General features: G+C 35.4%; 2 protein-coding genes across 3 annotated transcripts; one reads left to right on the top strand and one right to left on the bottom strand.

Annotated features, from left to right (window-relative positions):
- The first annotated feature begins 4,259 nt into the window (after nt 1-4,259).
- Nucleotides 4,260-8,642, top strand: LOC108979765. 2 transcript variants are annotated; one of them, XM_018950509.2, is made up of 2 exons: nt 4,260-4,334; nt 6,190-8,642. In XM_018950509.2, exon 2 carries the CDS (start codon nt 6,320-6,322, stop codon nt 8,561-8,563), a length of 2,244 nt encoding a protein of 747 aa, XP_018806054.1. In that variant the 5' UTR covers nt 4,260-4,334; nt 6,190-6,319; the 3' UTR covers nt 8,564-8,642. The 2 variants fall into 2 exon arrangements, with proteins under 2 accessions (XP_018806054.1, XP_018806055.1); XM_018950510.2 differs by having other exon boundaries at nt 6,172-8,642.
- A 1,346-nt stretch (nt 8,643-9,988) lies between these two features.
- Nucleotides 9,989-12,016, bottom strand: LOC108980973 (probable WRKY transcription factor 7). The gene is made up of 4 exons (XM_018952044.2): nt 11,801-12,016; nt 10,838-11,635; nt 10,604-10,729; nt 9,989-10,403 (listed from the first exon to the last, which is right to left on the bottom strand). The coding sequence occupies exons 1-4, from the start codon at nt 11,911-11,913 to the stop codon at nt 10,241-10,243; spliced, it is 1,200 nt and encodes a 399-aa protein (XP_018807589.2). The 5' UTR covers nt 11,914-12,016; the 3' UTR covers nt 9,989-10,240.
- Between the last annotated feature and the right edge of the window lie 4,754 nt (nt 12,017-16,770).

Genomic DNA, 16,770 nt, shown 5'->3' with positions numbered 1-16,770 from the left:
GTCTTAGTCATGGCGTGGCGTGGTGCTGCAACTGGCGACAGAAAAGATAGCAAAGGCGAAGGGAAAAGAAACCCAAAGGGTGTTATGAACCTTATGAATCTTACTGTGTTGTAGTAAGGAAATGTGATAGACTTGAAGGTAGGCTATTGAGTTAGAAATGCAGTATGCATGCAATGTGTTTGACAAAATGTAAAAGAGATGAACACATGAAAGAAGAAGATGAAAATACGAAAATAGTATTAGATAGTCACGCTGGAATTCTTCGAGGAAATTCCTTCCTCCAGGACACTCGACAACAGACTTAGATTCCTCTCTCTTTTACCCACTGTGCCTCTTTCCCATACACCCCGCGTCCATAACAAACTAACAGGCAACATAAAATAACCCGTAATGCAAGAACATAAATGACAGTAAATGATAGAAACGCACGGTTTGGTTTATAGATACCAAACGCTGCGTATCACACATTTGTAATAGAAATAAAACACTACATTTCAGATCACGACATTTCTTTCCCTCCTCATCAAAACGCTGCGTTGCAGGCCACGGTACTCTCCAACAGATGACGCCCCATCATGACAGGGATCATAACAAAGGGAGAAAGAGAGAGAGAGTGTTGGGCTGGGGGAGAAGAAACAATAGGGTGCTTAGGGCTTAACTCACAAAGCACACTATTTTGGTGCTTTTGTTTTTCCTAACATCGGTGGGCTGGGTATGGGTTTTTTGTTTGTGGAGGTGTCGTACCTTGAGATACATGATTCTTGTTTGAGCATTGGCATTTGGCAATTTAGAGTTGGAGTATGGGGAGTTGGGATGAAGTTTAGAATCTAGATGGGTTGGCGACTTCAAGTTGAACAAAAATATGAAAATGGCGGGGCTGGATAATGGGAAATAGGTTCTTTTGGATAATGGTTAATTTGTAGTTTTTAATATTATAGTTTTGTAACTTATTATTTTTTATGTCGTGGATTTTACTTGGTAACTTAGTGCTATATATAGACTATAGTTCTTTATTTGTTTGTATTTCTTCTTATCATAATTGTTGTATTGTTTTTTTAGTGTTCGCATTTCTTTTAATGTTGAGTTGGTATCAATATCGTCTCCAAATGTGATTGTTGTGTTTTGGGTGCTTATGAGGATCAAAATCATGTGCTTGCTATGGGAGAGTTTGCATCACAAATTTGGAGTAGATTCTGTGTACAACTAGGTATGCCTTTATTGCATGGACGTACCTGGAAGGAAAAGGTTGAATATTAGTTTAGACGTGCTAAAAGATCTTCGTGTCGTGGACAAATACTTGGTCTACTCCCTATTATTATAACATGGCGTTTGTAGTGGAGACGCTGCAAGGCCCGGATGGAAGGTGTGTATGAAACAATTGACATGGTTTGGATTTCTATTAAATATTGGTTGTCTTGGGTGGCTTTGAAATTTAAAGGAAAGAATGTTATTAGTAAAAGTGATGTTGTTTTATTACAATCTTTAAATATTCCTCCTCCAAGAGTTGGTGTTCAAAAGGAAAAAATTGTGAGATGGGTTAGACCAAAAGATGGATGGTGTAAACTTAATGTGGATGGTTGCTCGCTGGGTAACCCGGGGCTTTCAGGTGTGGGGGGAGTTATAAGGGATCATGGGGGTAGTTTCTTATTGGGTTTTTGTGCCTCTATTGGGTCTCGTACTAAAACATATGCTGAGGTTATGGGTTTGTTGTATGGTTTGAGAAATGCTCGACAGATGGGGCTCAATTACCTTGAGATTGAAATGGATTCAAAAATAATTATCGAGTGGATAGCATCTAGACGGTGTGGATTGTGGTATCTTGAAGATTTCTGGGAGGAGATTTTGAGTTACCTTGATGATATTACATTTACCTGTAGACATATTTTCAGAGAATGTAATGCTGTTGCTGATAGCTTGGCGAAGCGTGGTGCAACGGGGTGCAATACTACATATTATTCGGTGCTTGACTTTCCAAGGGAGACAAGAGGTTTTTTAAGGCTTGATAAAAATCATTTGCCGTATTTGAGACGACAATAGTGCTGGATCCTTTTGTGTTTAGGTTTTGTAGTAAGAGGTTTTTGGTTTTTATGGTTTATGGCATAATGATTTATTAATTGTTTATCACGGTATTTCTCCGCCACAAGTGAGGATTTTTTTTTAATAAAATTTGGAGAGGGGCTACTTTTGGACATGTGGTCCTGGCCCTTTAAAAAAAAAAAAATCATAGGTAAATAGGTTTTGTGCAACAAACCAAGTTAAAAAAAAAAAAAAAAAAAAAGATGTTGAATTCATGTGCTTGACAAGCCTTAAAATTGGAAACATGGGTCTTAAAAGGCACAAAACTATGTTGTCCAAAACTATGGTGCCTAGAGTGTCTACAAATTCAGCGTCCACAATGTTTAAAAAAAGTGCAAGTGATGTGTGAAATTCTATATTGTCTCGGAGGAAGAATTTGTTGCTCTTCATAATGATTTTAATAGGCCTTCAATTATACTATTGACTAGTTTTTTTGAAGTACTTCTCATATCTAGCTTCGGCCTCCCTTGAAACTTTTTAAAAGTGACTTGAACTGTCACACCTATGATAGAATCAAATGGTAAGAGTTTATCTTAACAAAAAATGTTAGACTTGAGATGTGCCACCTATATTCATAGAATGACTTTTAGAGTATGAGTGTAGGTGGTGTCTGAAATTTCACGTCACTCTTTTTAATGACCCTAACATGGTTCAATTGTACTATCTCTTGGCGTAGGGTCCAGATGTAGATTGGACCTCTCTTGAAGCATTACAAATGCTAAGGCCAAAAATTAGAACACATCTTTTATATGTACTTAATTTCCTATTATCTCATGTCAAATCTATATACAAGGAAATTGGATAGGACATTTTCAAAGCTCCCAATTGGCAACCAAGATTACTTGTAGAAGAAATTCAGTACTAAAAACGATCTGATACTCAATTCTCAAGCAAAGAGATTTATAGCTTTGCTATATACCATTCTCTTCTTCTTCTTCTTCTTCTTTTTTTCTGAAGAAAAAAGGGAAATATTCGAGTAGTACTTGTAGCAGATTGGTGCTTAGAGTGTCTACAAAGTCAGCATCCATGTCCTATATATAGCTTTTCATAAATTAAGGTCTTTCAAGCTTCTGGTCTTGCTAGCTGTCTCGGGTATCTATCAAGCATCCATTGAACCGCAAGCTACAGCAACGTCTTTCACGTGGTGATCATGATCAGTCAAGAAAATAGTAAACAGGCATACAACTATATGTGTAATAAAAATGTAAATTTGCATTAAATTTTTTTTTAATTTTAATATTTTTGAATTTAAGAAATAATAATAATAATTTTAATAGATACTTGATAAAAAGTTGTAGAGTAGTTGTCTACTTAATCATCACCTCTCTTTGAATGAAAAATGACATCTGTAATCTTATTTTTTATCATATAAAATAATTAGACATATAAAATCATTTAAAATATGTCATATAGTAAGTGTACGTACGTGAATAAAAATATCAAAATTCCAAATGACTGGAAATAATTTTAAATGTTAGGATAGCTAGGTATACTCTTATGAAAAATTCTAGTTATTATTTTCACACACCACATATAACACTTTTTTTTATTTTTTATTTTTTTCTCTTACTAAATGTGTGGTAAATGAATGATGAGTTCAAGAATTCAATAAGTTTCAGAAGAATAAAACCAAGAAAGAATTTTTAAAAAAATTTAAAAAATAAAAAAAATGTATTGTGTGGTATGTGAGAATGATGAGTAGCAAAACTCATACTCTTATAGATCACATTTTTATGTGGATCGTGACTCCTAAAGCTAAAATGATTATCTTTTATTTATTTATTTTCGACATAGTACTTTAACCCTTTATTCTGTTTCGCTTTAAATTTCAAATTATTTAGGGTATATTCCAAACTATTTTGGCAATGAATTCTGCTACGTATAGTCATTTTGCGTACTTTTTGTACACTTTACTGATGTGACTAACCAAAACAGTTATTTTATATTAAAAATAGTGACGTAGCCAATTGCTTTATTAGAGTATACAAAAGTGACTGTACATAAAGTTTTTGTTTGGCAATTTCATCTCGAAATTATCTCATAATGGCATCTATTGTAATTTTTGTAATTCTTCTTCATTTTTGTAGTTTCCAAGTTTCCTAATCTCAGCTCAACGTCTACAAATAGCAGCTCCCTTTCTCCCCTAGGACATTATCTCTCACTCTCTGTGTCTAGTCCTTCACTCCGTGAACGTGGCGTGCATGAGCTAGCATGAGTCGGTCTTAGGCAACCAGAGCTTAACAAAAGGGGAAATCAAAGTATGTTTGCTAATTTTCTATTATTTTAGCTCTTGCAGTCGCATTTTAGCTAAATCATCAGTGTTGGGTTTTGATCTTAACTTTCATAATTTGTTTCTTTTTTTTATTTATTATTATTGATCCAGAGATATTTTTTTGTTGAGATACGATGTATATCTATATATTTTGGTTGCATTAAAGGGATTTATTATGTATCAGCTACTATTCACTCTCACACCTATTTTTTCATAAGGTGTGAGGGTATTTTTCATAGAGTATAGGGTGTGAGGTGGTAAATAGTGGCTGATGAGAAAAAAATTTCTACATTAAATCCACTAGTAATTACTGATCTTATCATGTAGGTGCCATTTGTTGTTTTTTCCTATTCTATTTGCAAATCGATGTGTATAATATATATTCTAAAAAAGTAAATTTATAAATTGATATGACTTGACGTGATATGTTAGATTATAAAATTATTTTTAATGTAAAGTAAATTTAAGGCATCATATGAAATCTGTAACACCCCAATGGAAGGCTCAAATAACATAGCCTATACTCCAAAAGGATTAATGAATGATACAATTGGAGCTTCATTAGAAACTTATAAAGAGCAAAAACTTCTTTTTCTGAAGCAATATGGGATCCCATACACCACCTACTCTTATTCTTATCATATGGGATATCACAAAATCATGTCAGTTCATAAATTTACTTTTGTAAAATCTTTTTATGACCATAACACTTGTCTTCTTATATACTTCCTTACTTTCCGTATTGGTATATATGTTTATTTCCGATATACAAATTAAGTTGTTGGAAGGACCGTCCACAAAATCCACAAGTTTTAAGGCCGATTGAAACACTCCGTAGAGCAGTCACCAAATTACAATAATTTGGTAACATGGCCTCATGTATAAGCTCTCGCCATCCCTTATATTTTACGTGACGTACCTAGGGAAAAAGGAAAAGGAAAGATAAAAAAGGCTGTTGAAAGACCTGTTAGATACTCCAACACAGTCACTGTCATTACGAAAAATTAGAAACGGAAGTGATATTAACATACAGAGAGAGAATATAGCTAGGTAGCAATGAATGGTCTGATTTGATGATATGAGGGGGAAAATCAGTCACTGTTACTGCGTGAAATAGCACGACCACATGTGAATCAGTCCCATGCATGCGCTAATCATAAGTAACGGGAGTTCCTTTTGGTAACCAAGGAAAGGTAATACGACAATACAAGGATCACTTATAAATATTTGATTAAACGGTACGTTTTCCTGGTATATGTGATTAGTCACTGCACTGATTGCTACCTTTGACACCAAGAGGATCTGCTTGATTTCTCTCCCAAAACCCCTGTTGATACAATTATAGTTTAGATCTTCTATAGATGTTCTTTTCATGATTTTAGCTATAAAAGGTAGAAATATGGAGTGAATCTTATCTCGTTTATTAAGTACTGTTCAAGTCTCATAACATTAAGGGTTGATTTGGATTTAGAGTAGAGATGAGATGAGATGAAAAATTAAAAGAAATATTGTTAAAATATTATTTTTTAATATCATTATTATTTTAAGATTTAAAAAAGTTAAATTAAGATTTGAAAAAATTGATGAGATGAGATGAGATGAAACACTAATTTCTTAATCCAAACAGAAACTAAATGACTCGTTTCATATGTCTATATTATGTTCCATCTGTTTCATTTTAGACTGAACAACAATTCCAAGAAATTTTCATACTTGATCCAAAAAAAATCTACTTTTTATGTTTTTAAGTTCTCCATTGTTTTTCAATTGAATAAATCTGATGTCCCAGTGAAAAAAAAATTGAGTTTCTCACTAGTTGGCAGCTGTAATTTTCTTTTAAGGCTGTCTCGAGGAAAGAAAGTCGAAAGTTGTCTAGTAGAAAGAACTGCGGCACGACCTAATTTCATTCGTTTGGTTCATTTTTCGAACCAAAAGTGAGATAGATCGAGGGAAAGGTAACGAAAAGGAGATATGGTCGAGCTCATTCCGATCAGGCTGCAGAAGACATGGGAGATATGGAATGTCAGGGGAGTCATTCTCTTCAGCCTTTCACTACAAATCGTACTGTTTTTGGGTGCTCCCATGAGAAAGCGCACAGGAAATAAGCTCTACATCCTGATCATCTGGGGATCATACTTTCTAGCCGATTGGGCAGCTAGCTTCACTATCGGGCTCATCACCAGCAGCCGGAACTCATCTAAGATTATTGAAAGGAGTGACCTTCTTGCATTTTGGGCTCCGTTCTTGTTGTTACATCTTGGTGGGCCGGACACCATAACTGCTTTTGCCCTGGAGGATAATGAGCTCTGGCTTAGGCACTTCCTCACCCTGATATTCCAAGTTGTCGCCTCGTTTTATGTCTTCCTGGAAACACTACCAAGCAACAAGCTATGGCTCCCGACTTCCCTCATTTTCCTGGCAGGAGTCATTAAATACAGTGAACGGACACGTTCTTTATATCGTGCAAGCTGGGGTACATTCCGAGAAACCATGCTTACAGAACCAGATCCTGGACCAGAGTACGCGAAGCTCATGGAGGCATACTCTTCAAAGAAAGTAGCCAGACTTCCTACAAAAATGTCACAAACATTAGATGCTGTTATTAGAGAATCCAAGTCAGCCTTCTATTCTTCTCAACGTCCGAGAGATCAGGAGAAGAGATTAGATGAGTTTGAGGTGGTGAGATATGGTTACCACTTCTTCAAAATCTTCAAGGGGCTCATTGTTGATCTCATTAGCCATAATGATCGAAATGAGAGCAGAGATTTTTTTCTTCAGATCAGCAGGCCTGATGATGCGCTTAAAGTGTTGGAGGTTGAACTCAACTTCATCTACGAAGTTCTCTATACCAAGTTCGTTGTGATACATGATACAATAGGATACCTTTTGCGCTCTGTAAGCTCGCTTTCGGTTTTGGCGTCCCTTGGGGTCTTCTTTTTTGTAGACTGCAAGCATGGTTTAGATAAGTTTGATATTCGAGTTACCTACACCCTGCTGCTCGGTGCCTTGAGCCTGGAGGCAATAGCACTCTTCAACCTCATTTTTTCTGATTGGACAACAGTAAATTTTCTCGACAATAGGATTAATACAAATTCAGGAGTCCGGGCCATCTTCAAAAAATATCTCAAAATTAGAAGGTCAAGGTGGTCTCCACCCAAGGATGAGCTGCCAAACACAAATTCAAGTGAGTCAATAAGGACTACACCAGTATTACTTCGCAGGTGGTCTGAATCCGTGGCAGGATTTAATTTGATAACATACTGCCTCAAGCAACTTCCGAAAAAATCCCATGAAGAAAATGCAGATCAGTGCTACCTTGGCATTTTTAAGAAGACTGCTCATTTGTTGCATCGTATACAGAAATGTTGTAGGAAAAAAGTGGTCGAACCGTTGGGTGCTAAGGATTTTCTAGATGAGTGGAGATATGCGTCCAAAAACTACTTCACGAAAAATCTATGGGAATTTATCTTTAAAGAACTGTTGGAGAAATCTAAAGAAGCAGATAAACCAGAAAATATCAAGACGATAAGTTCAGCTAGAGGTGCTTATGTTCTCGAAGAATACAAAAAGGAGCACGGAGGGGAAGTACTTTTTGAAACACTTAAAAAAGATTATATTGAAAATGTTACCTATGATGAGAGCCTTCTGCTTTGGCACATTGCTACTGAAATCTGCTATCATGGAAGTGAAGTCGATCACCAGACAGAAGCTGTTGATTATAAATTCATCAGTAAGCTCGTTTCAGATTACATGCTATATCTTTTAGTGATGAAACCTACTATGATGTCTGCTGTGGCAGGTATTGGGCAAATTAGATATAGAGATACATGTGCTGAGGCTAAAAGATTCTTTCGCAATAAGGGACTAGGACCAAAGATGGTAAAGGATGCTTGTGAAAAGCTCCTTGCTGTGAATACAGATGTTAAACCTGTTCATGTGAAGGGAGATCGAAGCAAATCTGTATTGTTTGATGCATGCATGCTGGCCAAAGAGCTGCAAAAATTGGAGAAGAAATGGGAGGTAATCAGCAAAGTGTGGGTGGAGATGTTGTCATACGCGTCAAATCATTGCCGACCAGATGCTCATTCTCAGCAAGTAAGTAGAGGTGGACAGCTTATCAATCTTGTTTGGTTGCTGATGGCTCATTTTGGCCTGGTTGAGCAGTTCGTATTCACTGCCGGTTTTGGCCCTGCAAAATTGATTGTGGAAAAGTAGTAACTTTTTCGTTATTCATGCTATATGTTTATGATTGGATCGAATTTGATGTACTTTTTTCGATATATCTCTAATCTCCTTCGCTTGGAAAATTCAGCTTTACTCATTCACGTTTTCATACAAAGCAAATTAAGTAATTATAGGTATATCGAGAAAGAAAAGTTTTAAAGACGTAATAATTTCAAAATTTTTTAAAAAAAGAAAAATACAAGCATGATAGTTTTTTTCTTAATTATGATAGAGAAAATTGAAATGGTTGCTCGAATAGATTGTCTGCATGCATGTAGGACTAGCTACTGGCAACTTGGCAATTGGTATGTTGCCCACAATAATGAAGCTGCGGCCCATTTTGTTTTTCAACAAACTTGCATTAAAATTAAGGTCCCGTTTGAATTTAGGACGTAATAATAGGTTGTGCAACACGTGAAATGTTGAAAAGGAAAAAAGCTCTTTCAACCGATAAAGCTTACCGACAAAAGTAACCAATTGTGTTTTTTTTATTTTTTTATTTTATTTAACGGTTAAGAAAGTAACTATTAATGAATTGGTGTTTTTTCTATTCTTTAAAAATATTTAAAAATATATAAAAAATGGTTGAAATTGAAAAAAAGAGAATGCATTTGCAGTCCAAACTATTGATGCCGGTAGCATGACTCTTCAAAAAATCTCACATTATATCGGCGGGGATATCCTTCAATCGGTGACGAGTTGGGTGGTGGGATAGAGCCTCTATGAAGCAGAGCAAGTCACCTTCCACCAAGACTTTTTTAATCCAAAATTGTTTACAGTTATTATTTAAAGCAAAGGCCCAAGATAGCAGCTTCCACCTTTGCCACTGATGGTTCCACAATAAAAGTATTTTTGTTCATGCCTCTGTAAGAGTTCTCCCTGAGGGTGGCTTCCATAGGTCATAGGTTGAAGATCAGCATGGTTGCATCAGGTATGAGATTCTCAAACACTACCTTGTTTCTTGTATACCAACGGATGTTCATGGCATTTGATACAAAGATGAGAGCTCCTCTGGCCAAGGGGATACTCACTAGACTGCCCTTGCAAAGTGGAAACCTAAGAATGGGTCTGAAAGTCTCAGGCACAGATGGACAAATGACACAACTTTTGAAGGGGACCATTGCAGATTTCCACATAAGCATTTTCAGCAAAATTGAATTTTCAAACAGATTTCCAAGGAGCTGGTTGAAGGGGACCATGATTTTGCAGATTTGTTTTGATAACCATGTGGGTATTCTTTGATTATAGTTATAACTATGATGAGTATGCGAGCTCTACTTCTTTGAGATTCCACTATGATCCAAGCATTTCCTTAACTGTATATAAAAGCATAACTATACCTATAATCATTTAAAAAAATTAAAAAAAAAAATAGAAGTTTGAGAAAAGGGGAAAAACACTACAAGTCTACAAGCATGATAAACTATCAGAAAATCCACTATCTTTACGCTTTCCTACTCTTTTCATCACCCAACCAAAAGTCTTTCAACGGCTAAAGGGAAGGAAGAAAACAAAAGAATCCCATTTTGTATAAGATAGCTATAGCATATAACCCACTAATCTTCTCCTCCTTCTAAACAATTACACAAATGCAGGCCTCTGCGTTTGAAAATATGTAAACTCACCCCCAAAATCTGCTCTAGATCTTGGGACTTTGGGCCAGTGGGGCTAGGATGATTCCAGGACATGAGCTGCAGTTGCCTCCGTGAGAGAGTTGGAGTGATTGTGTTCACCCTCGTAGGTCACAACCAGCATCGTTGGATCATCCAGAGCACGCTCCACATGTTTGCGCGCAGGGCAGCCCCTCAAGCTACTGCACTTGTAATATCCCCTGAAATTTTCATCCATTAAAATACATTGAAAATGGAAGCTTTTTTCCCAAGAAAACTGCACCCAGAACATCTAAAATACCACTAGTATGGTACAACCAAGTGATATGATTGAGATACTGTTTGGAAGAGAAGCAAGACAAACAGAAACAGAGGATTGCGAATCGTGATTGAAGACTGCACACTACGAATAAATACACACCTTGGATGGGGAGAACCTTTAATGGGTTTCTGGCCGTATTTCCTCCAGGAATAATCATCAGGTGGAATATCCGCCATCTTTGGGCTAATTGCAGGGACTCTGATAACTCTCTTCACTTTGGATTTCCTGCTTAAGTATATGAGATTAATGATATCGGTTCGTGAAAATAAAGGCGAAAACGCATCTTTTTGTGGTAGTAAACCACATACAATCATAGAAGAGCAAGAAACCAACCTTTTCTTTGAACAGTGGCAACGTGCAGGAGATGAGCCACACTTGAGAACGGCCGCATCGTCCATGGAGTTACACCTCCTCTTCAAGGAGCAGGAAGACAGAGGTGGCTTCCCCGCAGACGACACCTGAGACATGTGCGTAATATGGAACCCGGACGACAAGGAAGGCTGCAAGCTCTCAGTATCCCCTGTCAAAGTCGACACGAAAGAATTCGCAGCAGAAATCGGCGGTGATGGCGAGAAGGTGATACTTGTAACGGCATCCTTCCTCTCCACGGACCCAATATTCTTTGCCCCCATATGTGGGGGCAAATGGGAGTGATTATTCGGCAGAGGAGGTAGGCGAACAACCGGTGTAGGAGTGGGACAGTAAACCTTAAAAGCAGAAACAGGCTCTGTTTTCAGATGGTGAGACAGCGGGTGCTTTGTTTCTTCGTTCAGCTGTACTGGTAAATCAGAAGCAGGAGCAAGAGAAACAGGAGCCCTTCGGAACCGAGCGTGGCCTATTCTTCTTCTATCCAGTAAAGATATCACCTTCTGGAACTTGTCCACCGTGACATCCGCGACAGCCCCCAGCTCCATGGAAGCTTTGTTACTAGTACTAGTGGAATCAGCTGTTGCTTGTCCCTGTTGGTATTGTTCTTGAGAAATCAATCTCATCAGCTTCTCGACGCTCTGAATCCCAGCAGACGCAGCTTCCTTTACAGCAAGAGCGTCCTCTTCAATCTTCCCCGAAAAACCATCACCCCCGCCACAGCCCATCATCAGCTCCACAGCCATTGCACTAAGAACAGAAGACCTCCATAGCGAGGAAAGATATAAACACAATACAGATTCGATTGGATCGTTAAAGAAGAAGAACAAATGATGACGAGGAAAGCAAAAAAGCGGTAAAGTGTGGAGACTGGAGAATGGAGATTAAAAAAAAAAAGAGCAGAGAGTGGGATTCGAGTCAAACTGATACCTTCCCCAATGCAGCAAAGGCAAAAATAGGGTTACTGACCCGTCCATCATCTTCTTCATCGTTCTGCAGTCAAACTTACCCACTAATCCTGTGATTCCACGTGGTCGAAACATTGACCATTTTCTGTTGGAGACCGTGAAAAATGATAAGGTCAAAAGGTTCCGATTAGCCGTTGGATCGACGACTCGGTAAAATCGGTGTGAGAGATAGAGAGAGAGAGAGAGAGTTGGAGACAGTGAAGCAGAGTTGACCTTTAACAGCTTTTAATGCAAAAGTCATTTGAAGGGTGGGGTTTAAGAGGTGGGCGATGTGGGACAGGTGCGGTCCATCCTTTACCGGACACCGGAAGCTGCGGCAAAGGCTCCACAAGACCCAGCACCGTTGGATCATGACCAGATCTATTTCTGCACCATCCGATAAAATCACATGACTCCAAAATTTGAGTCACATGATTGATGGATTTCTGGATGCTCTCTCACAAGGGGGACCTTCTGCACATTTTAGATCAGTGTTAAATAATGTGCTAATCACTTCCCAAAATTGACATCACAATGAGTAAACAAATCATGATTTTGCAGAGCATAAGCTGTTTGGTCAAACATCTTAAGATTTTCTTTCTTTTCTTCAGCCTGAAACTACTTCATTCACATCCTAATGGTGCTGGTTCACATTCCTGTTATATAATGAGAAATGATATATATATATTTATATATAAACTCTAAATGTATAAGTTTGGTCCAAATTTTTTATAAAAAATATGATTATATTATGGAAAAATATGAAATTTTTTTTTTTTTTATGGGACCTATATTTTTACAAAATGTTTGTATAAAGCTTGTATATTTGAAACTTGTATATAACATTACTCTTATATAATTATGAAAGAGAGTAACATAAGTTATAAATTTAAAAAAAATTTCTCATCAGTTATTATTCATCATCTCACATTTTATGAAAAACAACCACACACCCTATAAAAAAACACCCACACACCTTATAATTATAAGTATAAGTTATGAAAGTAAATAGTGACTGATGTATAGTAAATCTTAACAAATTTTAAGTTAATAAATTTCTTATAATTTTTTTGTGAAAAAGTAGGCTCTATCGAAATAAAGTGATTTTTTTTATTTTTTATTGTGAAATTTGCTCTTTTATTAAAAAAGAAATCTTGCGCAAAACTCTAATTATGTCTCGCGATTTTACAAATTAGGGTCTAAACTAAATTTGTTAGAATTTATCTTTTAAGAAAATTTTAGTTATATATATATATATATATTCTTTGGTCCGGCTTATAAATTAATAAACTCTGAATATCAGAATATTTAGGATTTATTTGAATTTGTATTAGAACAATATTATCATTAACCAATAATGATAATGACAAGAATTAAGAAACTTAATTGCTAATCAATCGAAACTGTTCATATATATGGCCTCATGCAATGCATGGAGGACTCCGTCGGTGCGAAGATTCCCCATGCAAAAGTCAAAAAAACACCAAGATTAAAAATTCCATATATATGACAGCTTGATGTGAAACAAAGATAAGCAAAATCTATAACTTATGCTTAAATAACGAGCTGAGATGTCCAATTTAAGTTTTCATTTTCTTTTACACAGCTTAATCATCACGTGTAATAATCAGTATTCTCAATCCTTCGCCTAGAATCTTGATTTATTTTCTCGGATGATGAAATGAGATAAGATGAGATTAAAATTAAAAATTGAATAAAATATTATTAAAATATTATTTTTAATATTATTATTATTTTAAAATTTTAAAAAGTTGAGTTATTTATTTTATTTTATGTAAAAATTTGATAAAGTTATACATAATAATTAGATTAGAGGAGTTGTAAAAACAAACGAGACATGTTACGTACGTGTGGATATTGAAACAAGTTGATTTGAATTGTGAATAGTAATATTTTATAGTCCCTGCATTGAGATGGGTTTTATAACTTTTTTAAATTGATATGGGTTTAACTTTTTATGTTGAAACGAGTTTAACTTTTTTTATGAAGTAGGTTAAGATGCGTTTAACTTTTTTTTAATGAAAGTTAAAAAAATAGTGAGTCACATTGATAAATAGTTTGAGATGAATTAAGTTTGAGATGAATAGTTTGACTTCACAAATATATATATATATATATATATATATATAAAAGAATCAGTAATAAGAATGCCAAGGTATGGAATAGTTTCGACATATGCCTTAATCTGTTTAACAATGTTAGTATGAACTTCTGACCAATGAGAATGTCTCTGTAGTCGTTGAAATAAATGATGACATTGTTTCTAAATATCTTGATAGAATTAAACAACATAATTAAGAGAATCAAAAAAAGCTTTTGTAACTGATTTTTGTCAAAAATAATATTTAAAAATTTATCAACAAATTCAATGGCTTGATTAATGGATCTGATTTTACTTTTAGAGATGTCATAACCAAGGTATATATATATAATACTTGGATATGAGATCATAATTAAAATAAAATTGCTGAAGTTCATATTGAGTCATAGATCAGGAGTACTGGCCACGTACATATGACATTGAGTAACTTCGAGAATAGAGAAGATATTTTGAATTTGATGAGAGTAAATTTTAATTTGAATTTTACTCACCCAAACATTAATTTAATAGTGTAATGCCGTGCTCTTGAGGTTTTTTATTTTTTATTTTTTTGGCACGCGCGTATCACTTCACACGTTTTTTCTGAATAAAATGTGAACATAACAAAGGATTCATGCACGGGATGCATGGAAAATTAGATTAGTAGAGTGGGCGGGCACAAACTAGAGTTGACGTGTGAGAATCAATTTAGATTGAGAATTGATTTCATCTCAACTTATCTCATCACTATTATTTATTATTATTATAAATTTTAATTCATAAATTTTATTACTATTTATAAACTATCTCAATTCATCTCATTTCATGTTATTATTAAAATATAGAAGATAATAATTAGAAGGCCAGTAATGTATTAGGTATATACTACAAATCTCAAATAGACAAATCATGCATACCCTTTGTAAAAAAGTAGATTCTACTAAAAAAATAATGATTTTTTTATACTTTTTTAAGGTGACATTCATTTTTTTTATATAAAAATTTACACGGAACTTATCTATTTAAAATTTGTACAAATCATTTCTCTAATTTAAAAATAAATAATAAGCTGGTAGTAAAAAAAATTATAATAGAATAAATCTATTTACAAATTATATATTTACAAATTATTAGCTTGTAAATTAATATACCTAAGATTTACATTGGTCGTAGTTAAATGTAATACACATTTTTTTTAAACAATCCAATCATGTCATATAGCTTTAAGATAATGATCAGTGTGGTTTTTGGTGTATTTAATTTCCAACATCTCAAGATCAGTACGTTCTGGCCGCTTAAGTTTATTACCCTAAAAAGTATGCAAGCTGCGGCCTATAGATACGATCAGTAGATAATACGAATCACGATCCCCAATATTCTTGCTTGCCCATAACTTCTGCTGCATCTTCTTCTTCTTGTTTTTATCTAATTCAATATTATAAAATTATAGCCTTTCTGGACTCATGTAATGATCCATGCATCTTCAATCATTTCCGATAGATTTATTCCCAGGAAAATCGAAAGCCCTGGGTTCCAATCCATTCATCATCTCTTGGATTACTATTATATATAGTTCATTAACTGTCAACCACTGGTATATGCATGGGAGCTGATCAAGCTCTGCAAGCGATAACAAATGAGTGGACCTGATCAGTACGAAAAGAACAAACGCAAGAAGTGATGAAAAGTTGAGATAGGGTGGGACCATCTTTCCCACAAGTTGTCCACGAGACCGGAAGAATACATTTCAGAATCTTCAAAGCTCATAAAGAAAATGGCCAGAGATCAGAACTTAGGGCCTTTGGGGTATGGGAAGGAGAGTTCCATGTGCTCCCTACCTAATTTTGTTCCTTTGTTTTTATCTCAGTTTGGTCATTGTCATGTGTGGCTAGCTAGATCCTTTGTCCATTCTAAATACAACAGGCCAGGAGGTCGGGGAGGCTTGAATCAAAGACTTTGGAAGATTGTAAATTACTGTGCAGAGAGGTCCCGATCTGCAGTCTGCTAGGGTTATGGGGCTAGCTAGCTGTGCGTCGAATCCAATGCAGTGTGCCAACACGACGGCTGCATGTGTCTATGATCTAACGTGGCATGCATGGGGGGGCGACCTGTCCCTAATTAATATCCATTTCATGAGCAGATTTAATTCTGTTTTGGCCCCCACAGTCTTCCTTTTATGTGGAATCATGCCTCTTCCATCCATCTTTTTAGGAACCCCTCTGCATCTTCTTGATTAGAATCTTGCCTTGCCTTTTTACTATATTACTAACGTGTCATGCCACGTCCAAGCTGTTAACTGGTCAATTGTGAGACGTGGCAGTGCCGGCACAAAATCATGTTATTCATAAAGTAAATAAGACTAATTTTTCTGTTGGAGGGGATAGAGATCATGATCTCTTGACTACTTTCGTAGCAAAAACTCTTTTGACATGCATCAATTTGTAATTATGATCATCAATGGATCAAAATCTAGGTTATAAGCATGGATGGAACAGTTGGAGTGGAACATTAATTAAGAGCAATGTTACGTATAGTCTTTATTTAAATATTACAATACAAGTCTAGACAATTTTATTTTTAAAAATTTTTTAAAATGACAAAAAATCCCTCCTAAAATAATATTTTTTCTCATTTAATAAAAAGTCTGTACATACAGTCCGTAACATTATAAGAAAACTGCTTATTTGCTACTAGTTAATTTCAGCGAAATGACTATTTGTAACTAAAATTAGTTTCGAATAGTCTTTTGATTGCAATAAATTGATCACAAAAATTCGTTTTTCTTATAGTGTAAATGAGAACTGCAAATAAAATTTCTCATTAATTAATCATACCATTGAGCTTTAATATAC

Source organism: Juglans regia, unplaced genomic scaffold, assembly GCF_001411555.2.
Source record: "Juglans regia cultivar Chandler unplaced genomic scaffold, Walnut 2.0 Scaffold_102, whole genome shotgun sequence".
Taxonomy (NCBI): domain Eukaryota; kingdom Viridiplantae; phylum Streptophyta; class Magnoliopsida; order Fagales; family Juglandaceae; genus Juglans; species Juglans regia.
The sequence above is the reverse complement of the archived record's forward strand: the minus strand, read 5'-3'. Positions and strand labels throughout refer to the sequence as shown.

Coding starts and splice junctions, on each gene's coding strand:
- LOC108979765 (XM_018950509.2), top strand. CDS start 6,320: ATGGTCGAGCTCATTCCGATCAGGCTGCAGAAGACATGGGAGATATGG.
- LOC108980973 (XM_018952044.2), bottom strand. CDS start 11,913: ATGTTTCGACCACGTGGAATCACAGGATTAGTGGGTAAGTTTGACTGC. Junction 10,730..10,837: donor TGCCACTGTTCAAAGAAAAG/GTTGGTTTCTTG, acceptor ATACTTAAGCAG/GAAATCCAAAGTGAAGAGAG. Junction 10,404..10,603: donor AAAGGTTCTCCCCATCCAAG/GTGTGTATTTAT, acceptor TGAAAATTTCAG/GGGATATTACAAGTGCAGTA.